This window comes from Mastigoproctus giganteus, chromosome 3, assembly GCF_048544385.1.
Source record: "Mastigoproctus giganteus isolate SK-2022 chromosome 3, ASM4854438v1, whole genome shotgun sequence".
In the NCBI taxonomy this organism is placed as follows: domain Eukaryota; kingdom Metazoa; phylum Arthropoda; class Arachnida; order Uropygi; family Thelyphonidae; genus Mastigoproctus; species Mastigoproctus giganteus.
Window position 1 is genome coordinate 161393024 of NC_143577.1, and position 22090 is coordinate 161415113.

General features: G+C 37.5%; 1 protein-coding gene across 2 annotated transcripts in view; it reads right to left on the reverse strand.

Annotated features, from left to right (window-relative positions):
• LOC150088369 (WD repeat-containing protein 20) overlaps nucleotides 1–19033 on the reverse strand; it is a 329684-nt gene extending 310651 nt beyond the window's left edge. For both annotated transcript variants that reach the window (XM_090370747.1, XM_090370746.1), the window contains exon 1: nucleotides 18523–19033. In XM_090370747.1, the coding sequence (XP_090226873.1) occupies nucleotides 18523–18771 (249 nt within the window). In that variant the 5' untranslated portion in view covers nucleotides 18772–19033. The remainder of the gene's footprint in view (nucleotides 1–18522) is intronic.
• Nucleotides 19034–22090: the final 3057 nt, after the last annotated feature.

Here is a 22090-nt window from a genome sequence, read left to right on the forward strand (position 1 = left end):
GTCTATCTTTTCACTGCTCTCTGACTGTACTGTGGCATTTTTTTTTTTTTTTTTTTGCTCTATTAGACTGGCCACTTACATCTTCATCCAACTCAGCATACTCCTCATGCTATATTTTTCTTAGTAATATACAAAGGCTTCAGTCCCATAACTTTAAAAGGTATATCATAATTCTGATGTATTTGCTGTGTGCTGTTACCCCGGCTGACCGGTGCCATAATTTCCTTTCTGAAATTAAAACCCATTCTTTTGCCCTTAACAACTGCTACCTCTCCCCTCATTATCCACCGTAAAACCCCATGATCACTCCCTGCCAATGGCTTCTGTACGTCAGTCCTGTGATGTCATCTGGTTCACTGGTGATGATCAGGTCTAGAATATTCTTGCAACAATACTTTCCCTAGTATGCTGATACAAATAGCAATCATCTAGGATTTAAAAAAAATTTTTCCCCATGGTGAGTTTCCCTCCCACTTGCTCCAATCAATTAGGAGCAATTGAAATAACCATTAAGACATTCACACTTATTTTCAGACTTTATCTGTAGATTACTCCCACTCTCATATCTTTGCTTCCAACTATATCACACCACATAGTTTCTATACTAGTATGTAGCATTAGTAATGGCAAAATGATGCATGAAGGCTAACTTACAATATTACAATATGAACAAAAAAAAAAAAAAAAGAAAGAAAATATCCACTCATTTGTCAGTCCCTTCTATTAATTTATCTAATCCTTCTTTAAACTTGTTAAAATTACCAACTTCCACAACAATATACAGAAACTTGTTTACAGTCAGCTACTCTCTGGGTGAATGCAAATTTCTACACACCTAAGCAGCATCCATACTTTTCCAATTCAAATTAATTTCCCTTTTGTGTGTGTCATTCAAGAAAGGGTAAGGATACTATCAGCATTTAGTTTACTCAATCCATTAAGGCAGCAGTTCCCAAACTGTGTGCTGCAGCGAACACACAGGGGTGCCATGGGATATTTTAAATTTGAGGGAAACACAGTGATACCGACATCTGTCAGACAACCCGCAAACTACTAGCTCAAGGTCATTCACAGTTTCAACATTATCACAGTTTTAACATTACTTATTAAATTGTTTGGACCTAACTACTTAATAAACAGAACTTTTAGGTATTTCTTTTGGCCTAGGAGCACCGTGAAAAAATTACTGAGACACTAAGGGCACCATGAACCGAAAAAAGGTTTAGAAACTTCTGCATTAAGGCCTTAAATACTTAAATCAGGTCTTCTCACAGGTGATGAAATATAAAAAACCCAAGTCTCTACTGGTCAGCATACGCTTATACCCTGACTAATCTTGTTACCTTCTCTGCAACAGCTTATCAATTGCATTACATTAATGCAAATTTTTAAAACTTATGAGATAGCTAAAAAATAAAACTGATTAACAGCAACAAAAGATAATGTAGATCACAAAAATGACTGTAGGGTGATTCCACATCAAGTGGCCTAATTTTGAGGATGATCCCTGCTCAACCATCTTCAATTTTGTTGAAACTTGGTGTAGATGTTTAAATAGGTTTCCAAAGAAGTTGTGCAAAAATTCAGTTCAAAATATAGTAGGCTTGAGCAGAGGTGTATTGCTAAAAAAAAATAGTACCGAACACTCACCGTAAAAAAATAGTACCGGAACGCTCGTTCTCCAGAAAACTATATGATAACGCCACAGACTGTACAGTAACTGAATCAGATTTCAGACTCACAGTTCATAGAACAACCAGTTCTAGCATTCAGCTCATGGCGAATCAAAATGCAGGGTTTGCACGCATCACAGTATATCTCTTTCGTTGGATCTCTTTATCTAACACATTGTACTCAAGAAACGTTTATAAGTTTCACATTGCAAAATTGATATTTTTGTTTTTGAATAAATTTTTAAAGAAATCTATTAATTTCAAAGATTACTATTAATATATATTTTTAGTAGCAATGGGTAAAATAGATATTTCTTCCTCCCCTTTGATTATGCAATTGTTTCATAATATTAGGTGTATAAATTTTTAATGATTTTCTATTATGACAATTAGAAAAAAGTAGTGGAACATCATTCCGGTGAGTTCCTGCCCAAATACACCACTGAGCTTGAGGCACCAGCACCTTTTTTGTGCAGATCACTTGTGTTTCACAGAGCAAATCACAAAACATTTTCAAAATTTTAAGTGTTACTGTTACACAACATTGAGAGGTAGTGCTCTGAAATACCTAGTTAACCAGGTATTTTAGAGCACTACCTAGTATACTTTAGTATACCTAGTTAACTTTTGCCAGAGAGTGCAAAACTTTTGGGGTACAGGCATCAAAAACCTTCACATTTTTTACAATGCAGTTTAAAACTCGCACCAGAAATTTAAGCAAGACTTTTGAAAGTCAACTTTGAAATAAAAACCTTTGGTATAAGGTTTCTTTGGCCATTCCATTCCATTTAACATCTGCATGAATTCAGCTTAACTAAATATGAGCTCTTATACTTGTTTGCTGGCTGAGATATATTCCTTCAAAGATACTTAATTTGAAAGTCAAAATCTGACTTATCTTTAGGGGCAAATATCTTAATGTGGGACACCTTCAATTCTCTCATTTTTACCACCACTGGAAAGAGCAGGTTTAAGCAACAAGAATCATGGTTTTTCAGTTTTGTGTCTTGCTACTTAAGGCCTAAAAAATGGTCTTAAACATTTTATATTTTCCACATAATATTTGCATACTTATTTGATGGTGAAGTTTCATATCTCAATAAGGACAGAACTACTGCTTTTACAAGAGTGAAATTTCCTGCAATTACTCTGCCCTTTGGTTTAAGGAGAAAGGATATATTGCCAATGCACAAAAAGATCTGTATTTTTTTTTTACAATGGGGGTGCAAATGGCAAGAAAAGAAATTGCATGGGCTTCTTTAGTGCAAGCCTGAAAAGTGGTCTTTATTCAGGATTCCAAGCATAAAGATGTTCTATTGGTTTCTAAGCTTGAAAGAAGTTATAACTGCAACAAAATTTATTTAAAACACAATACAATTTGAAATAAGCAAGTGAGGGTAGTAGTAGTAGTAGTAGTGGCACTTGATGCAAGAAAGCAAGTGTAGGAGCTTATGCAGCATCAGCCAAAAAAAAAAAAAAAAAATCATCACACCATACCCTCCAAATGCCTGTCCAGTTCCTCCTTAAATTTATTTAACCTATCAACTTCCACAACGACAGATGGAAGTTTGTTCCAGCAATTAACCACCCGCTGGCTAAAGGCAAATTTCCGCACATCTATTCTACATCTATCCTTTCTTAATTTGAACTTATGTCCCCGTAGGTTGGTAATCTGAACAAGTGGAAGGATCCCATCAGAATTCAGCGTGCTCAACCCATTCAAGGCCTTATAGACCTCAATCAGATCACCGCGCAGGTGCCTAGTCTCCAGCCACTGCAATTTGCAGAACTTAAGCCTCTCTTGGTAAGAGGATCCCTTCATTCCCCTCACCAATCGTGTTGCTCTTCTCTGTACACGCTCAAGCAAATCTACATCCTTCCTAAAATGAGGCCTCCAGACCTGTACGCAGTACTCAAGGCGTGGCCTGACCATGGCCTTATACAGAGGGACAATCACCTCCTTTTCCCTGCTAGCAAAATTCCTATATATCATTGACAAAACCCCATGACCTGCCCTAGCAGCCTGTCTACATTGCTCAGAAAACTTCATATCTGACTGCACAATTACTCCCAGGTCTTTTTCATTTTCTACCACCTTAAGTGTAGTACCACACAGTTGGTACGTTTCTCTGGGGTTACTTCTACCCATATGCAGTACTTTGCATTTGTCAAGGTTAAACTTCAGTTGCCACTTCTTAGCCCATCTGCCCAAATTATCTAGATCCTGTTGCAGTAGCACACTGCCATTACTGTCATTAACAACCCTGCCAACCTTCGTGTCATCTGCAAACTTCGACATTAAGCCTGATATACCTTCATCAATATCATTGATAAATATACAAAACAACAGTGGACCCAACACCGAACCCTGTGGGACTCCACTAATAACATTAGTCCACGAAGAGCAGCACCCATTGATTACCACCCTCTGTCTTCTCCCACTTAACCATCCTTTTATCCATTGTAGCAACTTACCCTTAATACCATTCTGCTCCAATTTGTACAGTAGTCTTCCATGCGCAACAGTGTCAAAAGCTTTCCTGAAATCCAAGTATATGATATCAAAATTATTTTTTGCATCCAGTTCCTTTGTGACCACATCATAATAACCAATCAAATTTGTCAGACAAGACTTTCCCTTAACAAACCCATGCTGTGTCTGAATTATTGCTGCAGTCTTGTCTAGATGATCCTGCAATGCATCTTTAACCAGTGACTCCATTATTTTACCCGGAACAGAAGTTAAACTAACTGGTCTGTAATTACTCGTGTCACCCTTCGAACCTCCTTTGTGAATTGGGAATACATTTGCACATCTCCAGTCCGTGGGAACCTCCCCTGAATCCAAGGATGCTTTCATAATTATGGCTAAGGGTTTGCTTAGTTGCTTTGCCGCCTCCTTTAATATAACTGGATAGATCTCATCCACCCCAGGTGCCTTTCTTATGTTTAACTTCAACAATTTCTCCTCCACTTTGCTCTCAGTTATTACAAAATCATTAAGCACACTGCTACAATTTGATAACCTTCTTCCATTTTCAAACTGTAATAATTCCTCACGTGTGAATGTAGATGCAAAATACTCATTCAGTTTGTTTGCTATCTGAGCAGGATCATCAACAGTCGAACCATCGATGTCAAGTGGACCAATCATATTCAGCCCCTTCCTTTTAGAGTTTATATAAGTAAAGAAATCCTTGCTGTTTTTCTTAGCATCTTTTGCCAAAGATTTCTCGTAATCCGCCTTTGCCTGCCGAACCTCCTTTGTGACCTGATTACAGACTAGCTTATATCTGCTACAGGCTTCTGCGTCGCCTGATAATTTATATGCATCCCATGCATTTTTCTTCTCTGACACGAGTCTCATTAGTTCATTTGATAACCATTTAGGCCTAAACCTTGAACAATATTTCTTCATCGGTATGAAAAGTCTAGTAGCTTCCACGATTAATTCCTTGAATGCTTCCCACTTAGAATTTACTGTTTGTAACATCGTCAGTTGATCCCACTGTACAGAATTTAAAAACTGTCTGAGACCACTGTACTCCCCTTTACGGAAGCAAAAACCCTTTCCTTTACCCCTGACGGTAGTTACCTCTTTAAGTAAATCCCACTTCAGCACACTGTGATCACTGCCACCTAGTGGTTCCTTTATCTGCAAATTCTTAATACACGAATGATCACTGCTGATAACCAGATCAAGAGTATTACTTTCTCTGGTTGCCTCTCGAACATGCTGCTGCAGAAAACAATCATCCAATAAATCCACAAAAGTCTGACTAGTGTGTGAGTGACCAACCCACAAGTTCCAGTCAATATCTGGGAAGTTAAAATCCCCCATTATAAGACATTCTGATTTACTGACCCACTCTATTTCTCTGTACAATTGTTCATTGTACTCATTCGAGTCATTAGGCCTATAACACACTCCTACTCTTATTTTTGCTTTCGCAGTGCTTATGTCACACCAAACTGACTCAACAGTGCACTGTCCATCTATATCAACTGGATGCACTTCTTTTGATTTTATGTTTTTCTTAATTAACAGCATAACACCTCCTCCCTTTCTGTCCTGTCTATCCTTTCTGTACACATTGTACTCCCCAAATTCCAGTTCTGCATTCCTTATATCTTTGTGACACCACGTCCCAACAATATCCGCCTTTGATGTCTTGACCAACACTTCAAATTCATCAAATTTATTTACTATACTTCTAGCATTGGTATACATGCAAGCATACATGCTCCTATGCCTATTCCTTGTTACCCTAACACATCCCATATACCCAACTATTCCAGGATGACTGCCATCCGTCCCTGAAACCCCCAACACCCCTCGCTCCAGGTCGCTTCTTATTCTAATAGAAGTTGTGCAAGAATCACCTTCACCTCTGCCTGCGGTTACTGTTAAACTATTAGTCTTTGTATCCCCCCAAGCTAGCAGTTTTCCGACCCACCTAACACTGCCTCGATAGCATCAGCAAATATTCTTGCACCCTTTCTATTTAAGTGTATCCCATCCCTGTAGAAGCAGTCTCTCCTGTTAACAAGTACAGTCCAGGCTGAAAAAAATTCTACCCCTTGAGCCTTGCACAATCTTTCCAGGGCCGAATTGATCGACAAGGCTCTCATCATATACTCCCTCCTATCGTGTCTGGGCAGAATTGCAGACACTTTCAAATGCAACTCTAATTCTCGGCTTTTTTTCAACAGTGACCTGTACTTGTTGAGTAATTCTGCCGGTCTCCTACTCTTAATATCATTAGTGCCAACGTGTACAACTATATCACCTTTTGTGCCCTTGAAAGATGATATCCGCTCTACAACGTCATCAACCTTTGCCCCTGGCAGACATACCCTGGTCCTGTTCCACCTATCCTTTTTACATAGCATGTTCCCCGTTTCCCTGACAATAGAGTCACCAACAACTAATAGTTCCTGTGGGACCAGCGCATTCTGCCTTGGGGTTTGCCGCTGTGTTGCGCGATGACCAAGTGCAAGCTCTGGCGTTGATGTGGGCAGCTGAGAGCTTGATGGGCCCCTCAATTTATTTCCTTCGAGGGCATCCACCCTGTCCTTCAAACTCTCATATAGGCCCACAACAACGCTGAGTTGTCGCCTGATTTCCTTACACTCCTTACATCGCGCACACACAAAGACATCCCCCATGGCAATATCATGTTCCGTTCCAGAGAGTTCGGCAAACATTTCACAAGTTGCACATTTTTTTTAGGCTGTGACGCGTTGGAGAATCGCCCCCCTCAGTTCTACCCCGAGTCACAACACTCCTGCCACTTTGTGCCCGTTGCTTTGCTGCTCTAGTTCGGGGCATGGTAGTTTAAATTAATAAAATCAATAAATTAAATGTCAGTAGTATTTGAATAGAAACTATGAAATAGAAACAATGAAGCGTATTACTATATAATTATGCGTTAGAGCTACCTAGCTACCTCAATTAAAAAATTTGAATTCCCTACAAAAACTTTGAATTCCCTATATACAAAAACAATGGCTACAAAAATCGAACAAAAATAACGGTTTTACCTATCGTAAGTAAAATCCACAAAAACTCTTTATCTAAATTAAAATAAAAAATAACCAGCGTAACTATAACTATATGACTACGTATTAAGTACAATATAAAACAACAATCATGTAAATAAAAGGCAAACACTTATCGTTTTTGCGGAGCTTGTAACTGACAGCTGTAACTTTTAAATAGAGTCCTAAATAGGGTGAAGATATTGAATCACTGCTTTTTAATGGACTGGAATGTTTCATTAATGGTTGATATTACTACTTCAGGCAAGCTATATTGTTGTTGTTTTTGGAGCTAGAAGACTGGCAATAATTTGTTGTTCAGGAATCCAGCAGACATCTTGTCTAGCAGGCCAGTGAAATGAGCAAGTTGCTCCATGAGGATGCATGAAATTTACCAATACATCATGTTCTTCAAATGAAATTTCACAAATATTTCCAATCCACCAATTATTGTCATAAATACAAAGCAACGTATTGGCCAGGTTGTAAATTAACAATTGGCACATACTGAATATTTGTTTCACTAGTCTGATCTACATGAGCTGCAAATGATGATGGCGTGTCATTTGATACTCTGCAAACACGAATCTGTCTTGCATCAATACGAATAAAGTGATGATTTTCTCTTGTTCCAGCAGTATGACCTTCTATGAATCTTTTCACTTGAAATGAATGGCCTTACTTGCTCAATTTCCTCTTTAGAAACAAAACAGAATTTTATTCCAGTCACATGCTTGTCACAAAATTCAAACATGTTTCTTGGTGTCAGGATTTGGTTTTCAATTGGGCGTTGGAGACTTGCACATGCTGCCAATCGTTTTATTGTTCTATTAATTCCATCACATGGTGACTTGTCATGGCTAGTGCTTTTTTCCAGGTATGGCCATGATTCCTTCTTCTGTATTAAGTTTTCTAGCTTTCTTGACCATTCTTTCTGAGACACTAAAATCTTCCATTGTTTACTTTATGGACCAACTAACTAGAGCTGGTGTTAACACCAGCTCTAGTTAGTTTTTCTGAATGACTTGATACCATCAACTTTTCTTTCAATTCTTTCAGCAGCTCATTGTAATCTAAGCAATTTCCACACAATGACTTGCACTTGGCTCCATGATGTCATTTGGATCCAAGCCACCAATAGATGCAATTTTACTGGCAATTACATCTTGTACTTGACTTGCCTTCCTTTTGGCATAGCCTGGTGAGTCTCTCTTAGCCATCTGCTGAAATTTCAGAGGAGAAATACCAATAGCCATCAAACTTGTGTTCAAGATTTCAGTCACATGCATTTTGTCATCATGGTCTGATCCAGATGAAGTTGATGTTCCTGTTGCTGCTTTTCAGCTATTAGACTCTTTTTGGCATGATGGGCACAGCTTCTGGCCTGGTTTTATGTCTACCTTTGTTAGGTCTTTCAGGTAGTCTGCCATTGATAAATCAATTGGTTGTAAACTTTTTTTCACATGATTTTTCTTTTGGAAAGGATTGCAACATGAATGCTGCAAAAATTAAAATTTTGTCAAAAGAAAGCTTCATAATGTAGACAAATTGTCTTCTTCACCCAGTTTTAAACCACAACGTCGACTATCAGCTGTTGTTCTTCAAATTCTTTAAATAATTTTAACCCAGTAATTCATCTGTAATGCTACTAAATAACACTGACTCGAATATATAAAATGTCATTATTATGATAATATAAAATAAAATACATGCATACTGATTACATAACTGTATATTAAAATAATAAAATAAATGTTGTATAACAAGAATAAAATACAATAAAATAAAAAGTGATAAAAGTTGTTTATATCACTAGAACCACTAACACGAGCTTTCAGCAGCAGCAGTCACCTTCATCAGCTATAGTGGTTGCAGGATGACCGACAATCTATAGGTACCACATATGTCCCGGCAGATCTGCGACATGTACTATGGTGTCTGCGCACGGTTCGCTTCTTGTGCATTGGAACAGGAAACTGAACGGGCCATAAACTGTTCATCTGTTCATAGGATAAGGGCTTCAAAGAGTGGATAAATGCGACAGCCCTTATCCCTATTAAGACTGTAGCACTCGGACAAACATATTCTGAAACTCTCCAGCCATTTTCGGTTCCAAAAGCCATGTGCCTCATCCACGATCATGGCTTCTTTAGCTATAATGACATGCCCAGTTTCCCAGGCATGTTCCACTACAACCGAAAATCCGTAATTTGCAGTCTTAAGGGCTCTATTGTGTTCCCCCAGGGCGATCCCACAGTCTGCATTTCGTTTCCCCCACATAACACCCCCCCACAATCAGGACGCTCAATTTCATATGACCCCACTCGTGTCATTACCCGCAATAGGATCTTTAGTTGTGGACACTACTGTATACAGCCTCCAACCTGCACACAGCGTATCTTACATGAATGGAAGATACGGGAATGGGTTCCGAAATGCCTGGATAGTAGGGGATGCATGCAGTGGAAACAGGTGTAAAAGCATCCCTGTGACTGTTGTTCATACCTCTTAAACACCTCTCAATGTGCTCTGGGGGTAACTGCATGTTACTATGTCCGCTATTCCCCCATTACGTGCATGGAAGAAATACGTTGATGACACGTTCACAGTGATACAAAGATGACACAAATAGAAATACTCAATTGGTTGAATAGCGATTCGCCTTATATTCGGTTTACTTTGGAGGTTGAGCGGGGGTCCTTCCATTCCTAGACGTGTGTGTGTGTATACAGAGAAGGCCGACACTTGAAAAACTAAGGTTTACAGAAAACCTGTGTCGGGGCCAATACACACACTTGAAAACAGCTCAGGCCAATTGCCACAAAAATAGTGTGGTTACGGCCTTAATGGAAAGGGTGGGGTCCCACTGCTCCTCTTCAGAAGAGAGAGAGAGAGAGAGAGGCGATGAGATTAAACTTGTTACAGCGGACCTAATCTCCACCATTGACAAAGATGACTGACAAAGGTCCACCACTGACTTCATCTCACACACAGCAACACCCATATGGTAATGTTAAGAGGTAAGCTGAGCGAAAGTAGACACCCAACAGTGATGCTGTTTAATAGCCCCATAACATATATCCCTTGGTCAGATACCTGGGGGTTATTGTAGATGAAAGATTGACATTCTTGCCTCACACCCAGTATATAAAGGATAAAATGAGATCAGTTTATATGAAGTTGAAAAAAGCAGTGCGAGTCAATTGGGAGATCAAGGGAAAATCCCTTGAGCTTCTATAGAAATGTGTTTGTATACCAATCATGGTATATGCTTGCAGGGAATGGGTTTATAGAGTGAACAATAGCCATGTTCAAAGCAATCTCCTTTCTGAGCAGAGATTTGCCCTTCTCCAAGTGACGCGGGCCTGTAGAACAGTCTCAAACGATGCCCTGCAAGTTGTTGCAGGCAAAGAACCTATTGATTTAGTAACTGTCAAGAAATCTTTAGAGTAAGCCACTAAGAAAAACTTATGTATTGAAATTATGGGTATGAAGTCTTGTATAGATATGACAAGACAGTATAGTAGGTTAGATTTAAAACAGAAGAAAACAAGAGGTTACAAGTTGAATAATGTGGCATATGGCAACAAAGGTGGGACAGTTCTGAGTTGGGCCATGTCACTCACGAGTTAATTCTTGGAGTTGACACAGTTAATAAGATGAAGTTACATCACTGGCCTAGTCTTGGCATGTTTGTGTCCCTGCTGATGACAGGGAATAGGCTTAGAAAAGGATTGGTAGAGCTTGGAGTAGTCTGATGAATTATGTAGATGTGGGTGCAGCAAGGATATGGAGCACATTATGAAATATTGTCCAAAGTATGATGATATACAAAGAGAATTTGTAGGAATGCTTGGCACAGACTGATATAGCTGCCATAAGCTTTTTCAAAGTAAAGAGAAATATACTGCCTTGCTTGACTTCGTGAGTGTCATTCACTTGAGAAGGAAGGGTGGGTAATTGTAAATATGTATAAACATAAATAGCAAGTTTATATTTTAGAAGTTTATGAGCTTTTAAACTTTATAGTCCTTAAACTTGACAGTATTATGTTGCAAGTTTTATGATATACAAAAAATATATAAAAAGTATAAAATTTTAAATATACAAAAATTTATAAAATTCTATAAATATTTTTGTATATTTAAAATTTTATAATATTCTGAGTTTTATATAGAGTTGAAAGTTTGTTTTTTTTTAGAAACAAATTGTCTCAATGAAGTGTAAATGCATTGAGTTCATGATGATTTTGAGTTCAAATGCTTTAAGTTAAAAGTTAAAAAAAAAAAAAAAAAAAAAGAGGGTTAAAGTTTAGATAATAGAGATCCGCCTCCACAGGGCAGGAGCAGTAACATGCCCTTCTACGTCTGACTTATCAGACAGGAGAGTGTGGCCAAGGATCGAAAAGTAATATTTTCCACTACAATGACAATAAAGCACAGATGAGCTTTGGCTCTTGTAGTGCATTACTAGTGTACTTGTAGATAATAAAAATGCAAAGATCAGGCAACACCTTAAGTATTGCATATAGGTCTGGAAGCCTTATTCAGGAAGGATGTGGATCTATTGGAATGGGTACAGAAGAAGAGCAATGAGAGTTTAGGGAGGACGCTGTAAGGTTACCCTTACGAAGGAAGGCTTCAGTTCTGCAAACTGTGCTAGCACCTGCAAGGAGATCTGATTGAGGCATTTAAAGCTTTAAACAAATAGATTGAATAAGAATGTTAATGGCATCCTTCCTCTTGCATAGATACATGAGGGGGCATAAATTTAAACTGAGAAAGGATGACTGCAGGAAATGTGCAGAAATTTGTTTTTGGCAAAGCATATGGTTGATTGTTGGAAGAAGCTGCTATCTGGCGCTGTGGAAGTAGGTAGTTCCAATAGATTTCAAGAGGAATTAGACAAATAATAAGAGGAGTCAGACAGGTGATTTGGAAAATTTTTTTTTTGGCTCAATGCGGTATAAGTTTCCTTTCTTGCATCATTAGCCACTACTTCTAATAATAATAATACTAAAGTATCTTTTTTATGTCCAATTTCACTGCAGAAATTCAGTCACTATAAGCACACCTGGGACATTAATGAAGTGATTGAAAGAAGAAAATTACACTGAATACTTCATGCAGGATTAACCCAATAACTTGGCTCTTGTTTACTTGCTTTTATTTTAAATCAGCACCACTGTTTAATAATAAAATTTGATGATTCTTTTTGGTATTAGTATAGGCACATGATGCAAGAAAGCATGCTTATATAGCATCAGCCAAAAAAAAACCTCCTAATTTCACCAATCCACTCGCTCTAAATGTTTGTCTAGTTCTGACTTGAATCTATTTAAGTTATAAACCTCTACAACGACTGATGAAAGTTTGTTCCAGCAATCAACTACACGAACAATGGCCAATCCATACGAACAATGTCCTCATTTTCCAAAAGCATATCAACAGCTGCAGTGTGATGGGGTGTGGCATTATCATCCATAAACATGAACTTGGGGCAAATGGCACCTCGGAACAGATGGGAAAGGATTCTATTAGTCTATACAGGCTATCCAAAACAGTTAAATACAACTTTACAAAATCATTATATAGCAGTATATTTATATATTACATCCTCAACTGATTTCTGAAATGAAGAGAAAATGAATACATTGAAGGTTTCAGTTTTCATAACAACAACTTCCAGAAAATCAAATACCATGTTTAACCACTCATTAGGCAACAGAGTATAATAAATCATAGCTGTTTTTAAAATCTTTCATTAGATTTCAACAAATTAACCTGGACTACCCTTTTTCCTATATATTTACTTTGATGGCTTCAATATACTGGTGTTCAAAGAAAGTGCATCATCCAGGAATTTCTAACCCTTTTTCAGGATGGTATGTTACATTAATGACTGGCATCACAAATAGAAATATAAACAAAAGATATTTATTAATAGTTAAGGCAAAGCTAAGTAATATTTGACAGGTGCTCTCAAAATATTCCAAAATGAGCATTTGCAAGCTTTATACAACAGTTTTGGTAAACACAACAATTACAGCTGAAATGTTATCAGAAGCCCTCAATTTGCTTCTGTTTATCATTTTAAATGGGAAAAAAAAATGAAAAGTTCACCAGATGCAAACTAATATGTAGTTAGACCACATCTGGCTCTGATGACATCAGCACACCGTCGAAGCATTGACAAGGACAATTTCTGAAGATAATCAACTGATAGTTCGTGGTTCCAAACACGAATTATGGCTTCCTGAAGTTCACAAAGGATCTTTGGTTTCTTTCAGACAACTACAGATTCCACATGATGCCATAATTCCAAATTCAGACAACTGCAGATCCCACATGATGCCATAATTCAGACAACTGCAGATTCCACATGATGCCATAATTCAGACAACGGCAGATTCCACATGATGCCAACAGTTCTCTGTTTCCTGGCCAGAGAAGACTTGTAGTGGACCATTCTTCCAACCACTTTTTCACCTGTAACAAATGTACCACATTACTGTCGAACCTCTAATGCAGAAATGAAGCTAAAGTAACTACAGAAGTGTCTACTTACACTTTTCGCCTGATAACAAGGAGCAGAGTTGTCCTGAAAGATGCAGTTACTTGGCAGGTTCAAATGGTCTCTAATGGTTGGCAGCAATTTGCCTTCCAATATAGCCGGTATCCATTGGCATTTACAGAACCTTTTATAAACTGCAGGTGACCTACTCCGCGATATGAAATGCATTTCCATATCATTTTGGCTGGTAGGAAATTTCACTGTAGACACCATACAGTCTGGATGGTATTCTTCACCATGTCTATGGCGAATTGTTTGTCTCCCATCAGAGCCATGCAGATTGAATTTATCATCCGAGAAAATAACTAACTTCCAATGATCGGGGGTCCATTTTACATCCTCCTTACACCAAATTAATTGGGGCCATTTTCATTTTTTGTGTGAGGAGGGGCTTCTTAGGACGACGGGTTACAAAGTCCATTTTTGAAGAGGTGTCTTCTGAGTTACTGCACTTGCTACCATTCCTGTATTTTCTTCCCATTCTCTTTTCAGCTAAGACAAAGAAGCTTTACGGTTTTAAGGCATAAACGCTTCAAAACGCGGTCCTGTTTTGGCGTAGAGACTTGTTTGCATCCGGTTCCTTTTTCCTATCAGCAGAACCAGTATTCTTGAGTTTGGAAAGAAATCTACTCACTGTCAACTGATTAAAAGACACTCTATAAGCAATATGACGGGAAGAACATCCTTCCTCGTGTAAAGCAACAATAGCACTCTTTCTTCATGGTGTCAACTGCACGTAACTCACCATCCTCACACAAGCAAGGAATGACCAACTCTTGCAGAGCATGCTTATATAGCTGAAAGTAATAGCTGATGCAATATTATGTCATCACCTACACATATCAATCTTATCTGATGCAATCTGTAAGAAATATTACTATATACTTACATTATTCAAACGACAATTACAATTTCAATGGTTAATGCACTTTCTTTGAACACCAGTGTATATTTGAAAAATAAAAATCTGTATGGTTTAGCATTAGTAGAGGCATATGATGCAAGAAAGCAAATTTATAACAGCATCAGCAAAAAAAAAAAAAAAAAAACTTCCCATTTTACCCATCCATTCGCTTCAAATGTTTGTCTAGTTCAGCTTTGAATTTATTTAAGCTATCAACTTTTACAATATATGGAAGTTTGTTCCAGCAATCAATCACCCACTGGATAAAAGCAAATTTCTCCACATCTCTTCTACAACTGTCTTTCCTCAATTTGAATTTATGCCCCCTTAGGTTCGTAATCTGAGCAAGTGATAGAATCCCATCAGAATTCAGCATACTCAACCCATTCAAGGCCTCATACACCTCAATCAGATCACCTCGCAGGTGCCTAGTCTCAGCCCCTACAATTTGCAGAACTTAAGCCTCTCTTGGTAAGAGGATCCCTTCATTCCCCTCACCAATTTGTTACTCTTCCCTGTACACGTTGAAGCAAATCTACATCCTTCCTAAAATGAGACCTACAGACCTGTACGCAATACACAAGGCGTGGCCTAACCATTGCCTTATACAAAGGGATAATCACCTCCTTTTTCCCTATTAGCAAAATTCCTGTATATCATTGACAAAACCCCATGACCTGCTCTAACAGCCTGTCTGCATTGCTCAGAAAACTTCATATCTGACTACTCAATTGCTCCCAGGTCTTTTTCATTTTTTACCACTCTAAATGTAGCATCACACAACCTTTATACAACAGTTTTGGTGAACATGACAATTACGGCTGAAATGTTATCAGAAGCCTTAATTTGCTTCAGTTTATCATTTTAAATGGAAACAAAATGAAAAGTTCACCAGGTGTAACCCCAGAGGAATGTACAGTTGGGACATTCCTCTGGGGTTACTTTTACCCATATGCAGTACTTCGCATTTGTCAATGTTAAACTTCAGTTGCCACTTCTCAGCCCATCTGCTCAAATTTTTTGATCCTGTTGCAGTAGCACACTGCCATTACTAACCCTGCTAACCTTTGAATCATCTGCAAACTTCGAAACTAGCCTGATATATAAACTAGCCTTCATCAATATCATTGATAAATATACAAAACAGTGGACCCAACACCGAACCCTGTGGCACTCCACTAATAACATTAATCCACGAAGAGCAGCACCCATTGATTACCACTCTGTCTTCTCCCACTCAACCACCCTTTTAACCTTTGTAGCAACTTACCCTTAATATCATTCTTCTCCAATTTGTACAGTAGTCTTCTATGCGCAACAGTGTCAAAGGCTTTCCTGAAATCGAAGTATATGATATCAAAATAATTTTTTCCATCCAGTTCCTTTGTAACCACATCATAGTATCCAATCAAATTTGTCAGACAAGCTTTCCCTTAACAAACCCATGGTGTGTCTGAATTATTGCCACAGTCTTGTCTAGATGATCCTGCAATACATCTTTAACCAATGACTCCATTATCTTATCCAGAATAGAAGTTACATTAACTGGTCTGTAATTACTCGTGTCACCCTTCGATCCCCCTTTGTGAATTGGGGTACATTTGCACATCTCCAATCCATGGGGACTTCCCCTGAGTCCAAGGATGTTCTCATAATTATGGCTAAGGGTTTGCTTAGTTCCTTTGCTGCCACCTTTAATAACTGGATAGATCCCATCCACCCCAGGTGCCTTTCGTGTTTAACTTCAACAATTTCTCCTCCACTTTGCCCTGAGTTATTACAAAATCATCAAGCACCCTGTTAAATTTGATAAACTTCTGGCATTTTCATTTTCTAATAACTCCTGTGTAAATGTAGATGCAAAATACTCATTCAGTTTGTTTGTATATGAGCAGGATCATCAACAGTCGAACCATACATATCAAGTGGACCAATCCGATCCATCCCTTTCCTTTTAGAGTGTATATAAGTAAAGAAATCCTTGCTGTTTTTCTTAGCATCCTTTGCCAAAGATTTCTCATAATCTGCCTTTGCTTGCCTAATCTCCTTTGTGACTTGATTACAGACTAGGTTATATCTGCCATAGGCTTCTGTGTCGCCTGATAATTTATATGCAGCCCATGCATTTTTCTTCTCTACCACAAGTCTCATTAGTTCATTTGAGAACCATTTAGGCCTAAACATTGAACAAATATTGCTTAATAGGTATGAAAAGTCTAGTAATTCCTTGAATGCTTCACACTTAGAATTTGCTGTTGGTAACATCATCAGTTGGTCCCACTGTACAGAATTTAAAAACTGTCTAAGACAACTGCACTCACCTTTACGGAAGCAAAAACCCTTTCCTTTACCCCTGATGGTAATTATATCTTTAAGTAAATCCCACATCAGTAAATATGATCACTGCCACCTAGTGGTTTCTTTATCTGCAAATTCTTAATAAACAAATTATCACTGCTGATAATCAGATCAAGAGTATTACCCTCTCTCTCTCTGGTTGCCTCTCGAACATACTGCTGTAGAAAACAATCATCCAATAAATCCACAAAAGTCTTGCTAGTGTGCCAGTGACCAACCCACAAGTTCCAGTCAATATCTGAGAAGTTAAAATCCCCCATTATAAGACATTCTGATTTACTAGTCCATTTCTCTGTACAATTGTTCTTTGTATTCATTAGGCCTGTAACACACTCCTACTCTTATTTTTGCTTTCCCAGTGCTTATGCCACACCAAACTGACTCAACATTGCATTGTCCATTTATGTCAACTTGGTGCACTTCCTTTGATTTTATGTTTTTCTTGATTAACAGCATAACCCCCTCCTCCCTTCCTATCTGCACTGTTCAGAAAACTTCATATCTAACTGCACAATTACCCCAAGGTCCTTTTCATTCTCTACCATCCTGAGTTTAGTAGATCATAAACAAAAAAAATAAATAAAAAATGCTGTGAAAATGATTTATAAAAAATAAATCGCATTTAAAAAAATGGAGTTTTTATACCATAACATCTTGAAAAGAAATTTTCTAGCCTCCTTGCAATGAACGATATGATATGGCATTTGCAGGTGTCAGGAACCTACGATATTTATCTCTCAAAGGCAGTACGAAATTCTCTGATGTGGCTTCACTAGACGATTTCGTCATTTAATCGTCAGTAAATCATTTCCATTGATTCCAACAGATAGACCAGCGGCAGTGTTCCAATTTAATTTCAAATTGCAGATCCTCTAAATGCATTTCAATCCCCACTCACTATGTGTACTTATTTTTACAATATTACAGTAGACAAATCATTCTTTACTCGGTGAACCCAGTTTCATAAATTAACCACCGGCACAAGACGCCCTGCAATGATGAATCCGGCACACCTACCCTAAAAGGTTGCCGACCCCTAGCCACTTAGGTGCTAAAGACATCTATATCCAGATAAAACATGCTTCAGTATACTGAAACAGATATTCACAAAACGCATAACAATTCACTGTCTTGTTCTGAAATACTGCCTGAAGTAACCAAATTTGTGCACTAACTTTTGGACTCAAAATAAAACACGTACCTGAGTAACTTTCATGAATGATAATTACCATTAATACCTAGATAAACTAACTTGAAAGATTTTAAGTTTTTGAAATTTTATCAGTTCAAAATGTAAACATGAATACGTTGCAATGCTGAACAATTATTGTATATATTAAGATATTACAGCTTATGACTAAACTAAATATATGATACATGCGAATACAGGGTATACGTACCAGGCACCCAAGTTTGATACCTGGCTTACAGGCAGTCTGCATCAGACAGTTCAATTCTGAAAACAAATCTTACCTTTTTAACACCTTTATACATATGAACATAGAGCTCTCGTCCCACATTGAAACAAATGTGATCACCATTTCCGGAGGAATCGGGTAAGCTTACAAAAGAGACTTTGACAGGTGTATTAGCCTGAGTGTTAAATCCCACTCGATTAGGTCTGGAATACTCTGAAGGTGTCATTAATTTGTAAACTCCTTCTCGTGCTGCGAACTGTATTTTCGGTTCGTCTTTTCCTCCGCCGTCACACTGCACCGCCATTTTACCGACTTAACATTGAGGGAGACGAACCAGGATCCCGGATGTTCAGCATGTCTGCATCAAGGCTGGGTTACATCACAACAAAAAAGACAAATTTTCTACGTTTAAAACTATAAGCAGCCTTCTTTTTAAGCAGATTTCAAATAATACCGACAATAAAGTTGTTATTTAGCAGGACTCAGCACATTAGGAAATAACTCCTCGACTACTTTTAAGAACAAATTAATACACCTGAACACCGAAGTTGCACTGCACATCACCAGTTTCGTGCTCATGGTGATACATTTTACAGTTCCGGGTTATCAATGTTTCTTCATTTAAATCTCAAAACATATATATATGTTATATTTATAATTAAATAATTCTAATAAAATTTCAATATGAATTTTTGCGTGACCATTGTTATAATACATGTAATATAATTTAAAAGCATCAAATATATGCGGAACTGTGATAAACAAATCAGGTGTCTCTTATGGTTGCTAATAGCGGTATGAAACAATATATGGTATTTCTAGTGGTTTTAATGTGAGTAGTTGGTTTAAAGTTGGTAATATATTAATGGTAATATGTTAGAAAGAATAGGTACATCCGTAATTCGGAATGATGTCTCATGAAAGAAAAATTTGAATGAAATAGTTAAATACTTCGGTATTTGGATGACACTCTCAACTTAAATTGGAAATAGTTCGGTGTTTTTTTTTCTATGATATGTACATTTCTTTTCGTTACTAAACCGCTCTAGTAGACAGTGGCGTTGCTAGTACTGACGTATTTTAAGTTGGCGGCGAAGCATTCGCAGGACAATTTGGCAGTGTACGAAAATGGACATAGTGTATACACTACTGTGTCCATTCCACATCCGCTCTGATTTTGCCAGTCAAGAGCTGTATAACAGAAAAACGTCATCAAAAGAGTTTTTATTATTATTTTCACTCACTGTTGAAAGTTAAAAAGAATAATAAAAACGTTTGCCTTAGTGGCTTCCAAAAACTTTTACCCCCTCTTCTCCCTTTTTTTTTTCTTGCTATGGTAAAACCACAGTAGTAAGATGTGGACACTCTCATAGGCGATAATGTTGACAATTGTAAAGTACTACATATGGGAAGCAGTAACCCCAGAGTAACGTATCAACTCTGTGGCACTACACTGACAGTGGTAGAGAATGAAAAGGACGTGGGAGGGGGGGGGGGTAATTGTGCAGACAGATATGAAGTTTTCTGAGCAGTGCAGATATTGCTCCTAAAAAAAAATGTGGTAGCGTTAAATGAATCAGTTTTCTTCATCCTCAGTTTAAATCTACTTTGTTTTTTCCCCTCTGCCTTTTTCTTTTCCCCCTCTTTTTTATCTATTCTTATACTTTAAATTCATTTCTAAAGTATACATATGTTAGTTAATTTTTTTTTCACATATATATTTAAATATAAATTATTATTAAATTATAATATATATATATATTATAATTCAATAACTATTTTAAAACATTTTGAAATGTTTTAATAACATAATGGCCAGGCATTGACTAAAATGCAACCTAGAAGGAGATTAATATGACACTCATGTGTGCCAGTTACAATAAACATCAATAAATAAAGAATTTTATATACACACTACTGGGTTCAGGTGAGTAATAATAGCAGGTTTCATTACAGTAAGACCAGTGCACCTGTCTCACTGTGCTGAAACCTTTTATGTTCATCCACCTGAACCCAGTAGTGTGTATACGGGGTGTCTCAAAAATACACGGCATAACTTCAGGAATGAGATCCTCAAAATATTTTATATCAACATAGTTCCGGAAATGCTTGGTTTCCGAGTTTTGAAGGTCTGTCTATGACACTTAACTGTTCACATCACCTTATAGTAATTGTTCAAAATGTCCACTTCTGCCTGAATACAGGCCTCACATCGACGTCTCATGGACTTGCAAAGACAATGCCAAATTCCTGGCATGTTTCGTATTGTCTCACAACCTGCCACAGTTGCATGTGGGTTTTCCTCAGTCCATACATGCTGATTGTGAAAGTTTTGGATTCCGTATCGTGCAAACTGTGCTTCATCTGTGAATATCACTAAGGCAGGAAAGTGAGGAGTTGTATCACACTTCTGCAAAACTATTGGCAGAACATTACTCATGTAGGGTAATCTGCTGGTGACAAGGCCGTTACAGATGGTAAGGATACAGTTGGTGTTCTCGCAACACTCTCCAAATAGTCGAACGTTGAATAGCCAGTTGCATTGCTATTCTCTGTGTGCTGATTCCAGGAGTGGCATGCACAACATCCAAAATCTCCTCCTCTACTTCAGGAGTCGTAGATCTTGGTCGTCCTCTGTCGGTACCACGAGGTGTAAAGGTCCCATGTTCACAAAGGTGGCGATGCATACCTTCAAATGTTTTCCTGCCTGGACATCTTCGTTCTGGGAACCTTTCGTGGTACAAACGATGAGCTCCAGAGCATTGCCGTCCGCCAAACCGTACATAAAGTGCATATCTGCTTGCTCCTGATTTGAGTACATGGCCGGAATGGAAAACCACCAGATTCTGTCGGTACCTTTTGATGAAGGAAATCACCTGTGGGAGATAAGACATTCCAGTTAATAACTCGGGAACCAAGCATTTCCGGAACTATATTGATATGAAATATTTTTATTGTCTACATATGAGGAACTCATTCCTGAAGTTATGCCATGTATTTTTGAGACACCCTGTATAAAATTCTTTATTTATTAATGTTTATTGTAACTGGCACAATACTGTTATATTAATCTCCTTCTAGGCTGCATTTTAGCCAATATCTGGCCATTATATTTTAAATTATTAGTTATTTGACCTTAACTCCATAAATCTACATCTGGTCACTTTGACTAATCTCAACTGTTTATTTCAATTGACATTATGGCACACACAAAAAAAGACAAAGACACACGTTATAATTCAAATTCCTTTAATTTATGAAGTTTCTCATTACATATTTACATATGAAAGATATCTGAATTACATGTAATCTTCTGTAATTTTAAATTGTAATATCATCAAATTAACTGTCCTGTAATATATAATGTATATATATATATAATATAACTATAATTTGAGGAAATGAAAAAAAATAAAAGTATGCCAGTAGTGTGCCAAACCACGCTACTGGCATACTACTATCTTTATTATAACTGCTCCACTATCTTTATTTTTTATTTTCACTTAATTTTGTACTTATTTTTGCTGTCTAATATTCGATTCATTTGGATTTAATTAGAATTATATATATATACTTGAGCTTCAGGTTCTAATATAACAGGTTATTTCCTGGTTCTATCAATT